Genomic DNA, 16,364 nt, shown 5'->3' on the forward strand with positions numbered 1-16,364 from the left:
TAGTAATGTCTTTTCATTGCTATTGTTATTATTATTACCGACAGGCAGAAAATTATGAATATCCATGAGTCATCCATTTTGGCTCATCTCCGCCTTTTGTTTGGTTAAAGAAGCTTTTTGTGATATGATTTGTTCTGGCCGACGCGACGTACGGTCGCCTGGCATTTTAATTGCCTTCTGTTGAATATCGATTCATTTTGAAGTGTTATTATAGCTAATTCTTTACTTTCATTTAATCTTTTTATATGTAAGTAATTACATTTGCCTTTAACTCATGAAAATATTTAAAGAATAAATGTTTCTATTCTCAATTCAGCTAGCACTTTGTTCTATACACGCTATTTATGTATTTATTTTGAGGAGGATCACCCTTCTCCAAATTTTTATAACAATATGGTTTCTTAAAATTTATTGGTAGAATTTTAGTGATTGAAACAAAATCAGTTAACAGAAAGGCAAGTTTGCAAAATTAATTTTTTCAGTTTTTCAATTTATTACAATAGAATGACATCTCATCTCCGTTCTTTCCTTTGAAGAAACATTTGTTTTAAATATACGTTTTTCTCATAATATAATTATTAAATTTCTAAATCTTGATTTTTTTTTTCAAATTTGGAATATCAAAGCATATTTGATAAATAAATATACAGTTCGTACAATCTTACATTACACTCAGATGAAACTCCAGTAAGTCTCGATTTATAAACATTTTATAATAATCTTTAGAGTGTTTCAAAACATTTTTTTTTTCATTATTTTAATAAAGCGACCACCATTGAAAAATATCTTTTAAAAATGTGACTCACTTTGTCATCAGGTTGAAAGATGATTTATTTTTTTTTTTTGAGTTCAAGAGACAGTTAATTAAGGCGATTATTTTTTAATATAAGTATGTATTTATTTATTATCTTTGTTGAATATCCAATTTTATTGAAAATTGAATATCTTTATCATGGTGGATAAAAATATCTTCTACGTCACCATTAAATGAGTGCCCAGCCTTGCTTTAAATGGCGTGGCACGCTTAAAGTTACAAAACATTTTGTTAAAAAAAAAAGGCCACTAAAATTTCAGTTTTTGGTTTATTTTTAATTGTTTAATTAGTAAATAAAAATTCCAATATAAATAACAATGTTAAAAAGGAAAATTTTTACAACTGTAACTTAAAATTGGTTCATTGAGTGTACTTTTCTGGTAAAAGCAACTAACTTAGTAATCCTTGATAGTAAAAGATGTATCTCCAGAATATTATTTGGTGGGTTGTGTTGGCATCAGGAAATTGTTACTTCTCCAATCGCAGGCTCTCCTTTCACTGTGGCTTTTATAGAGTGGAAATCGGATTTTAATTAACATTGATCTAGTTTATCTTATTTTGGGAGTAGAGTTTTTACAGAATTTCTTCGGTAGGAAGGGAATCGCCAGTTGGTCGAGCGAGATATGTAGATAATTTCTTGACTGCCACTGTCTACCGTTTTTACTTGAAACTTTCCTTTTTACAAAATTGGGTGAGTGGTTTCATCACATAGCATAGGTTTAACTTTCTCTGTTTTAGAGTAAACAGAATTCCGTGACAAAGAAAAATCTATCCCCAAAATTTATGAAAATAAATATTCTAAAATAAAGTAAAAAGTTTTTAGTGTGTCAGAAGAAATAGAAATAAAGAATTTGACCTTGACAATAGTAAGCAATAAGTGAAAATTTTAAAACTCTAAAATAAAATTGAGGGCATTATCGAATTGTTTAGATCCTAGATTAAGTATTTACTTATTATAAAACTTATAATTCTATAATCCGTGTGATAATTATTCAGTTGAAATGGAATAAAGAAGGAACTTTTGAAATCTTTAGAATGACAAAGGGTTAACAACCTTTCCTTTATAGAATATAACTGACATCAAATGTTCATGAATATAATGAGCTTTGAACTTGAGTTATTTAGAATGATACACTCATTTATATTTAGTACATAGAGAAGAGAGAATATTCGACGTAAATATAGAAGCATGTATGGTGCTTCATTCCTCCCAGCTTCTTCTCTAAACTTCCATATTTATCTTATCTTTTAAGATTTTATTTTTGACTTCTTTTAAAATATGAGTGTTTGTTATAATTAGTTATCAATGTTGCTTTTTTAATACCCAATTATTTATTTTTAATAATGCTCATCATCGTCTGAGATCTTTAGTTGTATATTAATATAGTATTTTTCAGTGTATTTTCACTCTGGATAGTGGCTGTAGAGGCAAAAAAAAGAGATCAAAGTGTAGCGTTTCTTCGGGTCTTCCAGCTTATGAGGCAGGTGATGGCCATTAAGGTCATCCATTTCATAGAAGCTAGTTACTTGCTTTTGATGCTCATAAATAAAAAGTATTATAATTATGGCACTTTTTCTTAAAATACTTAAAGCAGTTTAAAGGTGAATTTTTTACTTTAAACTGGGTTCACAGGTTTGGAGTAAAAATGATTGCTAGCTCTCTTTCCTCATTGTAAGAGAAATAATTACAATCGTGCAGGTTTTCTATTTTGTTTCTTCAAACGGAATGTTTTTCATTTTCTTGAAAATATTTTGGACTATAATCGTTAGTTTCTGCCTGATTTATGCATAACTCAATGCACTGAAAAACGCTGATAGTTAAAACTTATATATTTAAGTGTTGCTCTCAATTTGACCTACTTTATTCTTCTTTTGGGTTCTAGAATATTTTTTTTTTTGGTCTCGAAAACTTTTTTATTTTAATATGCCTACGGGACACCTGTTTTTGTCTGCATGGATGATACTTCTCTCACTTAGTACACTAAATATCATATATCAACCAAAGATATGTACGCATATTATTGCCTTTACTTTAGCCATATAGAGAAAGATATTTTTTTGAAGACATCCATTGAGCAAACCAAATTTCGTTTTTCAATACTGCTGTTACAGCATTCTACATAGCAATCTAACTCTTCCTCAAAATCTATTAAAATTAATTTTCTATACAAAATGTTTCTAATTAATATAAACCCTTAGATTTTCTCTTCCTAGGAGCTTCTTACAGCTCACTGTCCGGTGATGGACAGTGTTGTCTGTAACGAGAGAACACTGTCCGGAGGCCGGCAGTGCACTGGAAAAAGCTCCGGGCGCTAATGACCTCAGCTGTTGATGCGCCAAAAAAAAAAAAAAAAAAAAAAAAAATTAATATAAAAAAACTAATCTTAGCAGTGTGGATATCTTTACCATTCTTTTTAGCAGTTCCAATAATTTTTATCATGTCACGTCATTGAGAAGTACCGTACAATTATGTCATATTCACGTCATAATAATCTTGTGGGGTAAAGTGTTCGTTCACTTTATGACCTTCAATAAAATAAATCGTTATTTTATAGACGTAATGAATTCAGTTTTATTGAAGTGAAAATTACCTTGTTTTGATTAATTTAAATATGGAAATATTCTATACAAGATGAAACTCTTTGCTCTAATTTTCAAATAATATTTTTTGAAAAAGATAAAAAATTAAATCTACTTGATAAACTTATCTCAAACGTTTTTTCACTGCAAATACTTGATTTGATATATCCATAGTCAAAAAAAATAATAATAAAAAAATCCAAAATGGTCTGTGTGTATTGTGAGGGAACGTGAGCTCTTCCCTCCAAAAACCTATTAAAATTTACTGGATTGGAGGAATGATTGTAGAATTAGAGTCTTAAAAGGGTTCCACCATGTTGTTTTCATTTATTTGTGTATATACATCCAGTACAAATTTTAAAATAAAGTAATCGAAACTGTTTTTATTGATACTAAAAAATAAAATAAGTCAATTCAGCTAGTTATATCTAGTCAAAAATTACTTTTAGGAGCAGTTTACCACTAAACTTGATTATAACTCATGTTCATTATACTCTCTAACATTTATACATTGAATCCTTCAAGGTCGCTAATAAATACCAACACAAAAGGGTGCTATATATAATATAGTAGAGGTTTTAGTTGGTATGCAATTTAGCCTTTCTAGTCACTTTACTAGCCTATACTTTGTCAAATAACCAATAACTACATACATAATCTGGCTCCACAAAGTATGCAATAAAACTTTATACTCTTGTCAGACAGACTTAGAAACCTTAGTATGCCTTCTTCCTAAATATTGGAAAGATTTATGATTGAATTATATTTTTTGATTGTGGTTCGTCAAACTTTGGGCTATACACGACAAAATTTGAAACACTTTAGGTGCTATACTTTATTTATTATTGAAGTACAAAGTTTTTTATTTTGCCCCTGGTGATAATCCCTTTGAAAAACTATTTATAATCCTCGAAGTTATTTCTTTAAGTAATATTAATTTCAAATTGTTATAATGCTTACTTCAAACTGTATATACCTGCCATGGGATTAAGGTTTTTTTTTCACCCTTTTGAATGAACACTTCCTTATATGTAGTTTTCAGAAAAGCAATTCATTAAGAAGAGAAGCAGGATAATAGTCGGGTGAAGTCGTTTAATAGTTTATAATCCCATTTACAAGTATTTCACAATTGGGAAGTCTTAACAAACAGTGAAATGTTTAAAAGATAATTTTTGCAGCCATGTGTGTAAAAAAAACTGTAAAGCATCCATTTCAGTAAAGAATTCTGCCGCTTGGAAGCGCCATGTTACGGTAAATGAGTGCAATTACCTTTATTGGGTGAACTAAATTATTATATATCAAAAATAGATTCATTAATTTAGGTTGACATAATGTTTCGTTTATTTCTGCGTATTAAGAAGTCTTTAAACTTTTCTTTAAGCGAGGCTTGCTATTACCAAAGACTTCGCCCAAAAGGGAATAATGACTTGCCTCAAACCTCATTGTTCTTAGATTGAATAATTTTCAGTCCAGCTTTAGGCTTACAATTGTAAATAAATCTATAAGATTTCAGCGGAGATAGTGATGCACATTCAGTAAAGCTCAAAGAACTCGCGATTCTGTTTGATATTATCATCTTCACAGCAATACTTTTGTAATTTGTCTTTTAGGAGAGGTTCTTTGAAAATATCTCACAGAATAAAATGAATTGTATTATTTGAGGATTTTCTTAACGGATAAGATAAAAAATTCTTATTAATTTCTCTCAGATTCGATTGTCTTGGTACAATGTTTAATTGACGGAATGAGATTTTTAGAGGCGTATTTCGTCCTAAATGGAAACCTGGTTAGATAGGGAAGACCCACCATTCTCCGAGGGAGAAAATCAGACTACCTTAACAAGATTTAGTTATTTATAAAAATGTACTTAATGTGTTTGTGAAAATTTTTTAGTTTTTTATAAAAGATTATTTTTAAAAGTGTATTTATTTCTCGAAATCTAAATCTAATCTTTAATCAATCATTTTCTATTGTATTTCAAGAAGCATATATTGTACAAATGTTGCTTTTTGAATCCTCTTTTCAATGAATCTTATATATAAACAATTTCTTTTCATAAAAGTAAATTTGTTACAGGAATCTGCCTGTCACTTAGAAGTCATATGGAAAACCAAGTACGCATGTGTTGAGGAACTAAAATCTGCAAAGAGTCCAGCAGGTAATGAATGCAATATTTGTAATTTATTCCACAAACATTTGACTGGGATGGTTAAAAAAAAAAATATCCTCCAGCTTATCCTTGAAGTATCCAAAATACTGTTGCTCACTGAACTACTTTCCTGGCCACAATATATATTTCCTAAAGAAAGGCTTTCGGTAGAGTAGAGTATTATAACCTTTTCCTTTAATGTGTTAGGTTTCCAACTCAATGTTCAATTCCATGTCCACATTCGCCAGAATATCTTTAGTTATATAAGCTTAGATAATTAAATTTAATGTGCAAGTAACTTTAGAATATTGAATACCGCCATGATACCGACATTCCTATTTTCTTCATGGTTAAGTAACAAGACTCCTACTTAGGCAGTCGTCTAACTTCTATCCTGTCTTAACGTCCATCCCTTAAACTTAAATTCTTCAAAAAGATACCAAACCACCTTTTAATTCATAGGAAATTGCTGCGAGACTTCTGGGGAAAAATTGTTTTTATGGCTTCGCAAAACTTTACTTTATAAATCCATAAAATTCTATGCAAAGCTTTAATAAAACGACGTTGATTTACTTGAAGTTTTATTAGTGCTAACTGTTTCTTTTAAACGTAATCTATACATATGTTATATAGCGCTGAACTGCTTCACTAATATACCTTTTAATATATTTCTAAAATGAAGGCTCCACGGTAGCCGAGCGTTTAAAGGCACGCCAAAGTAAATATGTATTGTGGTACTGGATTCGATTCTCAGTCTAATCCCTTGGATTTTATTTCATGGTTAATTAAAAATTTATCTTTAACTATCCAACTCAGTCCACGTCACCTAATCGGTAGTTGGATTAGCCTAGCCCTCTTTTACTTTTTTTTTCAAAAATGATAACTTTCATCATCGTGACATTTAGGCTGGAAATATAAAGAAATCACTGTTAATTTCAAAATTGTGATTATTTTTAATATAATATTATTTTTCAGGCATTGTCATTACTACTATATTTATTGTAACTGTTGTGAGCTTTACTGTTGCGTATTTGATTTGGAAAAAATGGCATTACATAAGTTTTATTCCATGCCAATTGTCTTCACGGTACAGAGAGGTAAACTATTGTTTTCAATTGTTAATTTCTTTTGAATTAATATTTGTATTTATTATTATTTACAATCATCATGATTTGTTTTTAATTTTATTGCATAATTATTCTCTGATGATACGTTTTCATTTCAGGGTTATGACGATGATAATGTTGAACTGTAATTTAGCTAATTTTTTTTTTTGAGAAATGGTAGGGCTTCTAATTAATTACTTACTACTTTATTTGTGAATATTTGCAATAATCAGTTAAAACGTCATTTTAATTAATAGCAAGTGAAATTTTGTGACTCAAAGTAGCCTGTCTTTTTGTACATAAAAATATTTACCTGTTTTCTCAGCACACGCAACTATCTACTACTAACAGCACTTGTTATTTTAGGTTATTCTACTATAGTAAGAGAAATTATTGTAATCTTGCAGATTTTGTGATTTCATGGGAAATATCCGTTTTCGATGTCCTCTGATGCCGAAAAAATGTTTTTTTACAAATTGCTCTGTATGTTATTTGTATGTATCCACCTTAGCTGCACGCACAACATAAATATAATGCTCAATGAAGTTGTGGTCAAAAGTTTTCAAAATTACTTACTGTATGGGTTTTTCACTTTCAAAAAAAAAAGGTGTTTAAGATCTGCAATAAAAAAGCAATAAAAAGATTGATTGACTTGCTTGCCACCTGTTTGATAAGAATCAAACATGGGACTGAATTTCCAGATTACCAAATAGAATTGTCTTTATTTTAAGATTTTCTGAAGTTTTTTGTTTATTTTAACATTTTTCCTGGAAATTTGATTAGTATCTTCCATAAGGAGGGATGGGATGGATTCCTCGAAATTACTGAAAACACAATTACATTATTTTAATACGATTACAATACTTCATCTTGCTATAATTGAAATAAAGTAAAATTTTAATGAAACAAGGTGCTTAACATCAAAACGTTTAGTGAAGTAATAAAAAGTTTTGCCAATTATCTCTTAACTGAATTTAATTTTGTTGCTTACAATGTTGGTCAATGCTACTTTTATATTGTTTCAGTATTCAAACAGTGGTATTGAACTGGATACACTCAGTATTGAGGATTCAGAAGAATCTGAAGAAATTGTAATATTTAAATCTAAACAGTGTTGAAACTGTCAGTTTATTTTTATTTTTATTTATTTATTTTTACTCTAAAATAGAGTTCAGTGTAAAAATTACATAAATTTCTTAGGCTAAACATTTATGGTTAAAAATGTATAAATAAATTCCTATTTTTGTACATTGCTATGGTTTTAAAAACTATTCGTACAGGCCATTACTAAGACTTTTTCCATTAGATATGTCCTGAGATAGAGTTCTCTCTTTTTCTGAAGGAGTTCAATAAGCTCTAACATCATACAATTAAGAAAAAATTTCTGCGAATGTAGAAACAAATAAAATATGCTTTAATTTTTGTAGCCTCGCTTTATTCTGCACGATACAGTTTAATTTAGCGATTTGTTTAAGAATGTTTATTAAATTATTATTGTTTGTGAACCAGGTTCATTAATTATTTGTAATGTTTTTTATTTTGTTCACAAACGGCATGTATTCATCGTATTACTGTTCTCTGCCTTACTCTTATATACCTTTCACATTCTAAGTGAATTCAAGGTATGTAACTCAAACTTGCCGTTTATTTGGAGCACCACAATGAGGCTTGATCAACATCGCTACTGCGAATATCATGAATGTTTTTGTTTTTTTTTTTACTTCTTAATATTTTTCTTGAAAATGATTTACTCTAAATTATGTGTACTATTTAAAATTATGTGGGTTTATAAATTTTATGAGAATTTAAACTATTACTATGTCTCGCTAAAATGTGCAGAGCGTTCATATTTTAAAGAAATTTTCTCTTGAGCAGACATTGACAACGTTGTCTGCGAATTCGTGATTGAATCATACTTTTATTTCCTTTAACTAATCTTACTAACTCCATGGTGACCATTTAACATTCTCTTGTGAATGCTGGTTCTTTCAGTATCCCACAACAACTTAGTATATCTATCCTACTACATCCTGATTCTGGAATAGCTCTCCATTCTTTATTTTGTTTTATTCCTTATCTTATTATCCCTTCCCTCCTCTAATGGTACAAAAGATCTAGAATAAGAATAAGATCTTCTAACTTGAGATTTATATTCGATAAAATTTTCCAAAACGTGATGAATCTATTAGTTTAAAAGTATTTACGGAAGAAGGATTTCTTATCTTAAGTTATGATCAGGCCTGATCTTGGTAGTGCCAAATCGAAACAAAAAGTTTGGGCTTCCCGCAATTTTTAGTTTTTGTACTGTAATCAAGACAAAAATACATAAAGCCTAAAGTCGTTGCCTAAAAGGCAACTTTACGAAAGAAGAATCGCAAAAAGGATTCAAGGATTGAAAAAATCCTGGCAGAAATTTGTTAATAACATTGCTATGTCGGTTGAACCATCACAATAAGCTGTGATTTAGTTATATGAACCAACAAAGTATTATTAGTTTATACATTAATTTTAACTGATTTATGTTGAGTTAGTTCCTGTATTGTTTTATTAAAACGTTAGTATTCAAGCAAAAAAAAAAATTACTATTTAACTAAGATATTTTGCTTTGTTTTGCTTTAAAAGAATTCATTTTGTACTATCGTAAGAAGAATTTTTTATATGTTTTTGTTTAAAACATGCAGTTTTAGCGTTTCCTAACCTAAGTTAATGGTGACCGCAAAATTTTAGATTTATTTTTTTGTTGAATAAATTTGTTCTTTTTTTTTTGTAATTGATTATTCAACTTTGATAAATTAAATTTTTGTTTGCAATTGCATTTGGTTTTCATTTAAACATACATAATCAATAAAAATGATCTCTAGAATTAAAAAAAAAAAAATTGAATACTTTTTTTTAAAGCTATTTGAACCGCCACTTTAATTTCAATACTAAATAGCTCAAATATTATAAAACAAATTTGCCGTTTTTTAGTAACTCAAGAAAATATTCACCAGTGATATTATTTTTTCTTTTAGGAAACTAAAAAGCAATGAACGCTAAATACAATTATACTGTCCTTTGACAGTATTGTACTGAGAAATCAGAACAGAAATCATTTCTCAAAAGTGGTACTAAATTCAGATTTATTTATTGTTTTTAGATTTACTATTTAAAAGCAAAAGTGGTACTGTATCTGGTGTACTACGTTTTCAATGATTGCAGTCAGCTCAATTAAATTCTAATTTAATTGAACTATCAGCTAAAATGCATACTACGTCTATAATTAAAGTAGAATGATATTCATGCAAAAGAAAACTGGAAAAGCCAAGAAATTCCTTCATGAATAGAAGGACAGCATAATATCAGGACAATAAAAGGTGTGGACTGTCACGTTGAGCTGAACTAGGATTCGATTCTCCGATCTTAGTCTTGGGGTGGTTTCACCTTGGATTGTGAGGATTTTATTACAATTTTGTTGCCCATTACATTACTATAAATATGCACATAAGTAGGAGATTTTGGGATTTGATATTGAATATGTTGCTTTCCGATAGAGCCGGGATGAATGTACTTACAACTTTGTTACATTTATTGAAATTAAAGTATACAAATACACATACTATGCGTAAAATTCAATGTTATAAATTATAGAAATAATTGCACAATCTTGTGAGAATTTTGCATCAATATTTTCTTTTAATTTTGACCTATTGGAGATTTAATCGGGAATGCTTGTTTTTAGATGCTCTGAATTAAATGTTAATAATCTGTGTTAGAACTGAATAACTCAAAAACTAAAATATCGCAGAAATCTTAAATTTGGTATTTCGTTTTTAAAGTAGAGCGCTTTTCAGCGATTTCATTAAACTCCTTTTTCTACTTTTTTCCACTTGAATGCCTATACATGTCAACCTTCTCTAAAACATAGATTTGTTGGGGGGGGGGGGGTTCTCTAGGAAAATGCCTTCCTTAAGCATTTTATAAAGGGCCACATCAGAATAATGCACAAGTTCTATCAGCCACATAATTGATTGCACAATTCACAGCGTTGGTTAGAATATGATGATAGAAAATCTATTAGATATGCAATTTTGATTTTATATCAAGATTCTCTTTAAGTTTTTTTGAATCTGGTTTAATTATTTTTTCACTATAAAAACCTACATTACTATAAATTTATCGTTTTTATTCATCGTCTAATGGTGGTAGGAACTCTATAAAATTTATTTTACGCCAAGGACTTCCGAAATAATAAATTTATATGATTCATTATGAAAGTCAATAAATAAATTAAAATGATCCTGACCAGGTAATTATTATAGATACTAATATTTTTAATGATCTATAATGTTGCTATATCAGTAAATTAGTTGTATTTTTTTACATGCACTAATAGGAGCCAATAAGTGAAGCAAAGAGCCTCAAGATTGATTTTAAATTTATTATTACATTTATTTTTCGAATAATAATATTAATATTCCAGAATTAAAACATTTGAACTCGAGAGATACAATCTTCATTTCACAACTTCTGAATTTTATCGATTTCTTACTAGTATCCTAATTAAAACTGTCCGGTAGGACAGTTGTATAAGTTTTCTATTATATAGCTAATTTTTCTATTATACTAATATTCTATTATACATATTATGAAATAAGTCATCTGATCAAAGAATGGATTCTCAAAGGAGGTAATCAAACACCTTGGCTACCATATGTTTGACCTGGGATTTGTAGTTTATCGCTTAGTCGAAAATTGATATATTTAAATAAGTTCAGTAAGACTAAGTTAAATAAGTGTGCTTGCGAGATTTACGAGAAGTTAACTTAGCAAGGATGTTTAGGATGTTTTCTTTCTTGGATTATGCAAAGCTGACTGAAGTGGCACCTTCCAAGTGTTATACGTACATATAGTATGTATGTGAATGGAATATTTCCATTTTTAAATTTTTTCCTCGTTGTATATCTTGGTTCTATGAATTCTGCAATGACATAGAAAAAAAAAATGAGGTGTAGCTTAATAAACGGTGGTAATTTATATGAGTGTGTAAACAAACGAGCCTTCTAAGTAGCGTGCTAAAAAGGACTTATGATTAATATTTAATAATATTTGAAATGAAATGTAAGAGGGGACAAAGAGTTTTTCCCCTTCTTATTGTAAAAAGTGGTAGGGAGGAATCTGAAGAGTTCAGCAGCTTGTCCAAAAAAAAGTAGACGTTTTAGTTTAAGTGACTAATATTGTGACAGGTACAGTCTTACCTGCCTACTGTTGCCGATTCAAGGTGCATTGCTCTTTCCTTAAATTGTGAATTTTCAGTTCCGTACCAAGTTGCCGAATGTGTGGTTGGATGCCTATGAAATTATTTCCTACGCCAAGGACTTCCGAAATAATGAATGTATATGATTCATTTTGAAAATCAATAAATAAATTAAAATTATCCTGACAAGGTAATTATTATTGTTACTAATATTCTTAAGCTCTATAATGTTGCTATCTCAGTAAATTAGTTGTATTTTTTTTTACTTGCGCCAATAAGTGAAGCAAAGCATCTCAAGATTGATTTTAAATTTATTATAACATTTATTTTTCGAATACTAACATTAATATTCTAGAATTAAAACATTTGAACTCTAGATGGAACATTCATTTTACAACTCCTGAATTTTATCGAATTCTTACTATTATCCTTTGGTGAATTTTAATTTAAGTCCTATTTGTTAACAAAAAATTATCGATTGCTCTTGTGGATAGGAATATTGATGTCTTGAGAATTCCGTTGAAAAAGAAGGATTCCCTTATCAATTTCTGGAATTTGATTATACATAGAAAAAACTTTTAAATTGTATTGGCATGACTACATGGAAAATATTTCTGTATCGCATTTAAAAAAAAAAGAAAAAAGCCATACACGCTGGTAAAAGTGATATTATAAGAGATTAAAAGATTGTACTAAATACACGCGCATTAATTAAACGTTTTCGTTTATAATCGTTCATAAAAATTACAAGTCACTAACCACTCTCATGCCCAGAGAAGCTTAATTACATAATCACAAATCACATTCATGCTTATTTGTAAATACAAATCGTTAAACACATGCTCAGAAATCCATAGACTTTACACTATCATCATAATCTTTCTAAAAACCCTTCTTTCCAGGCTCTCAAATTCTTTGAAGCATCTCTAAATTAATGAAAAAATCGAATGTAATTCTTGAAAATAATTAAATTTTATGTTATCTTTTTATTTTTTATTGGTAATGACTTTATAGACTTCTATATTCACATTCTACCAGCATTTCATCACTTACATTGCAGGAGAGTTCTGGTATGGTTTGGTACTTTTGGAATTATGAGGAAAGATTACTATACGTATACATTACTTTCACTAATTATCTGTCTTCTAGTTACCTACATCTAGTTGCTTAATGACGGAATTTCCTGTTAGCGGTCTCTTTAACTTTTACTTTCAATTGATTTGAAGGTTTGATTTACAATTAAGTTCTGAACTGGGACTCAACTAGTATTTATTTGAATTATCAATTTTTATTTTTTCGGTGTCATTATTCGCATATTTGATTCATTTAATTTAAAAATGTATATATTTTCTCCTGCATATTTGAGAAAGGATTGGTCACACATAGTTGAGCTAGATTCTGACTCTGAAGCTCTGTCTCGAACTATAGAACGCCTCTTTCCTTGCTTCTCTGAAGGGTTGAGGAATTCGAGGGCTGATAGGAGAATTAATATCGGACTATCAGCTTTCTTTACCTAGAGAGGCTCGTTCCCCATAATTTCTGATTTAATAATATAAGCATCTTCAAAACTTGACCCATCTGTTGGTATACTTGCCTGTTAAAAAAGGTATTCCGCGATTTTTTCTTTCAATTCTAGTAATGTGGACTTTTGCTTGTTCATATTGCGTGCTAAACAACTGTTAATATAATTTTTTCTAATTAAATCTTTTTCAACATTTATGAATAATTTAATAAAGTAAAAAATAAAGTATCAGAAATCTGGAAATTTAGTTGCTATCTGTCTCTTTCTATGAAAACTGAGATAAAGTGGGCGAAAAGCTTGATTTAAGTTTGGATTATAACACCAGGAATCAGTTTTACTTCATGATTCATTTAGACACTGTTGATTTTCACTTTGAACTACAGAAGTCTAAATAATTAAATTCGCTTTATTAGTCTTCGTGCTTTGTACATTCTACCTGGAATGTACAAAGAGTTAGCAGGATTGAAATAGGTCCAATTAATTCTTTTATGCTATAACTTTGTTCTTTACCCTGTAGTTCATTTAAGGAACTTATTAAGGCACGCCTTAGGGCCGAAGCTACAAGTTTCAACGCATAGAAATTTAAATAATGCATTGTTCAGGAAACTTCTAGAACTAAAAGAATTCTCTAACTTTAATCTAAATAAAAATTATTTAATTAATCATGTTTAATTTCTTGTACTTTAATTGCTATTTTATTATTTTTTGTTAATTTTTTATGTTTTTAGCATATTGTTTTTCATTTCAGATGCAGTGGATTATAATCCTAACTATCAGCAGTTTACCGACAGTATTATTTGCAGAATTTGATTGCCCAGGTGTTTCAAATTGTACTTGTTCTAGGGGTATAAATGGAGATTATGACCTGGTGTGCCCAAAAGAAATGGAACTGGCAAAATTAATAGCTCACGTATTACCAAAAAGTTATGCACAAATTCAGTGTACAGAAACAAACAGCTGGGAAGAGTTAAGATTGTTAGCAGGAATTGAAATAGGGCCAGTCAATTCTTTTGTGCTAAAATTTTGTCCTTTTCCTAGTAGTTCATTTAAGGAGCTTATGAAGACATTTGGCGTGCCTAGGACCGAAGCATTACAAGTTACAACGCATGGAAATTTAAATAATGAATTGTCCAGGAAACATTTAGAAGGGCTAAAAGAAATCTCAAAATTAAATCTAAATAAAAATTCTTTAAGAGATCTGCCTGAGGATCTATTCCATGATACAACTAATGTCACTTGGTTAGATTTAAAATATAATAAGGTAAATCTACCAAGGACAATATTCCGTTATATACCGAAACTTGAGGTATTGGAACTAGGCAGCAATAACTTAACTCATCTTGAACCAGGACTATTTAGTAATCTTACCAGATTACGTTTACTGAACCTTTGGGGCAACAGGCTAAGAAATCTTACCCGAGCTTTATTTTCTGATGTTCCAAATTTAGAACATTTGGATCTCAGTTCGAACGGCCTAAATGATTTGCCAACAGATCTATTTGCTGATCTTACAAAATTAAAAAATATCAATCTATCAGCAAATAATTTTACATCACTACCACAAGGATTGTTTGCTAGTAATACAAATTTAGAAAGAGTTAAACTCAACAACAATCGTGTACTTCTTCTTAGGATTCCTGCAGGATTGCTGGCTGTTAATATTCAATCTGAAACATTTTCACGGGATTGTAATGTTACTGAAGTGCTTATAGACGGCTCAGAGTCAGTTATTAACTTGACTCTTCAAAGAAATTGCTAAGTTCTTTATATTTCTTTTTCTAATTACAATTATACTGGAATAATAAGAAGAAAGTGGAGTTAATTTTTATGTTTTTTGGACAAACATTATGAAATAAGTATGTATACTTAACTCCTAAAGTAAAGAAATATCTTTTTCTGAATATTTCAAAAATGTATTAACATTTTTTATTTTATTTTATAGGTATTCCCTTGCTAAAAAAGAACAAATTTTAAGCAAAAAAAAATGTAAATCCTATTATCGTTATGAATTATGAATTGTGGATATTCATGCCGAAAAAGTGCATATCAAAGAATCTGTGGATTAATTTATTGTGAGGAGTATCAAATGGTAAGAAAAAAGAAAATGCCTAGAAGCAAAAGTCCAGGAAGTTTTGGTCATGAAGTATATTTTTTCGTTTTCCTTTTTCAGTAAGTTCAATAACAAGAGCAACTTACTGTTACCCAATTCTGTCATTATTTTGTACCTAAGTGTACGAAGGGAAGGTATTAGCTCTAAAATTTAGTGAATTTGTTTCCCACGTGAGGATCCTATGTTCGAGTCTGTGCTTAAATTTTCTTTCCTGAATTGCTTCTGATAGTTCACGAAGATTTGATATACTCTTCTCTCAGAAAAAATCTGTGCTTGAAGTTTGACTGATTAATCTACTTAGCCAAAGTCCCATGAACATCCCATTTATCTGTAAATCCAACTTTGTGATTACCGATGAATGTTAAACACAAAGTCAATTCCTTCTTACTTTCTCTTGCTCCTCGCAAGTCAAAAAATTGCCTTGTGCAGAATTAAGATTTTCAGGTCGTTTTTACAAAATGGTGTGCCTGGTCATAAAATCGCGCTTCAAATTTTATATTTGTTTCAGGTGCTGCGACGATAGGGTTATGGACAAAATTACCCAACAGGAATTGCCATATTATTGAACAGATTATAGTAATTTTTATATTATTATTATAATTTAAGTTGAGTGTGCACACATTAAAATTGCATGACATCTTTTAGCGATTATAATATTCCTAAATAATTTAAAGCAAACTTTGTTTATGTAATTTTATCGTTTCAAATTATATTCTCTCTTCCTTCCTAAGGCAAATGACATAATTTTAAGAAAATTTAATGTTTTTTTGATTGGTGTTGTTAAAACCGCTAAAGCTCTAATTAAATAAGAGTTTAGATAATTTTGATGGGAAATAGTCGTGAAGCT

At 29.6% G+C, this 16,364-nt stretch overlaps 2 protein-coding genes across 5 annotated transcripts in view; both read left to right on the plus strand.

Annotated features, from left to right (window-relative positions):
• Lerp (lysosomal enzyme receptor protein) overlaps positions 1 to 9,464 on the plus strand; it is a 103,724-nt gene extending 94,260 nt beyond the window's left edge. The window contains exons 22-25 of one of the 4 annotated variants that reach the window (XM_074135089.1): positions 5,471 to 5,552; positions 6,519 to 6,640; positions 6,769 to 6,826; positions 7,675 to 9,464. In XM_074135089.1, coding sequence (XP_073991190.1) covers positions 5,471 to 5,552; positions 6,519 to 6,640; positions 6,769 to 6,798 — 234 coding nt within the window. In that variant the 3' untranslated portion in view covers positions 6,799 to 6,826; positions 7,675 to 9,464. Of the gene's footprint in view, positions 1 to 5,470; positions 5,553 to 6,518; positions 6,641 to 6,768; positions 6,827 to 7,674 lie in introns of those variants that run through there. The other 3 variants (XM_074135090.1, XR_012460570.1, XR_012460571.1) reach the window with 3 other exon arrangements.
• A 2,388-nt stretch (positions 9,465 to 11,852) lies between these two features.
• LOC141457830 (uncharacterized) lies at positions 11,853 to 15,490 on the plus strand. Its single transcript, XM_074135109.1, has 3 exons — positions 11,853 to 12,075; positions 14,156 to 15,263; positions 15,350 to 15,490. The coding sequence occupies exon 2, from the start codon at positions 14,156 to 14,158 to the stop codon at positions 15,164 to 15,166; it is 1,011 nt and encodes a 336-aa protein (XP_073991210.1). The 5' UTR covers positions 11,853 to 12,075; the 3' UTR covers positions 15,167 to 15,263; positions 15,350 to 15,490.
• Positions 15,491 to 16,364: the final 874 nt, after the last annotated feature.

This window comes from Rhodnius prolixus, unplaced genomic scaffold (assembly GCF_049639745.1).
Source record: "Rhodnius prolixus isolate KJV_2025 unplaced genomic scaffold, Rpr scaffold_5, whole genome shotgun sequence".
NCBI lineage: Eukaryota > Metazoa > Arthropoda > Insecta > Hemiptera > Reduviidae > Rhodnius > Rhodnius prolixus.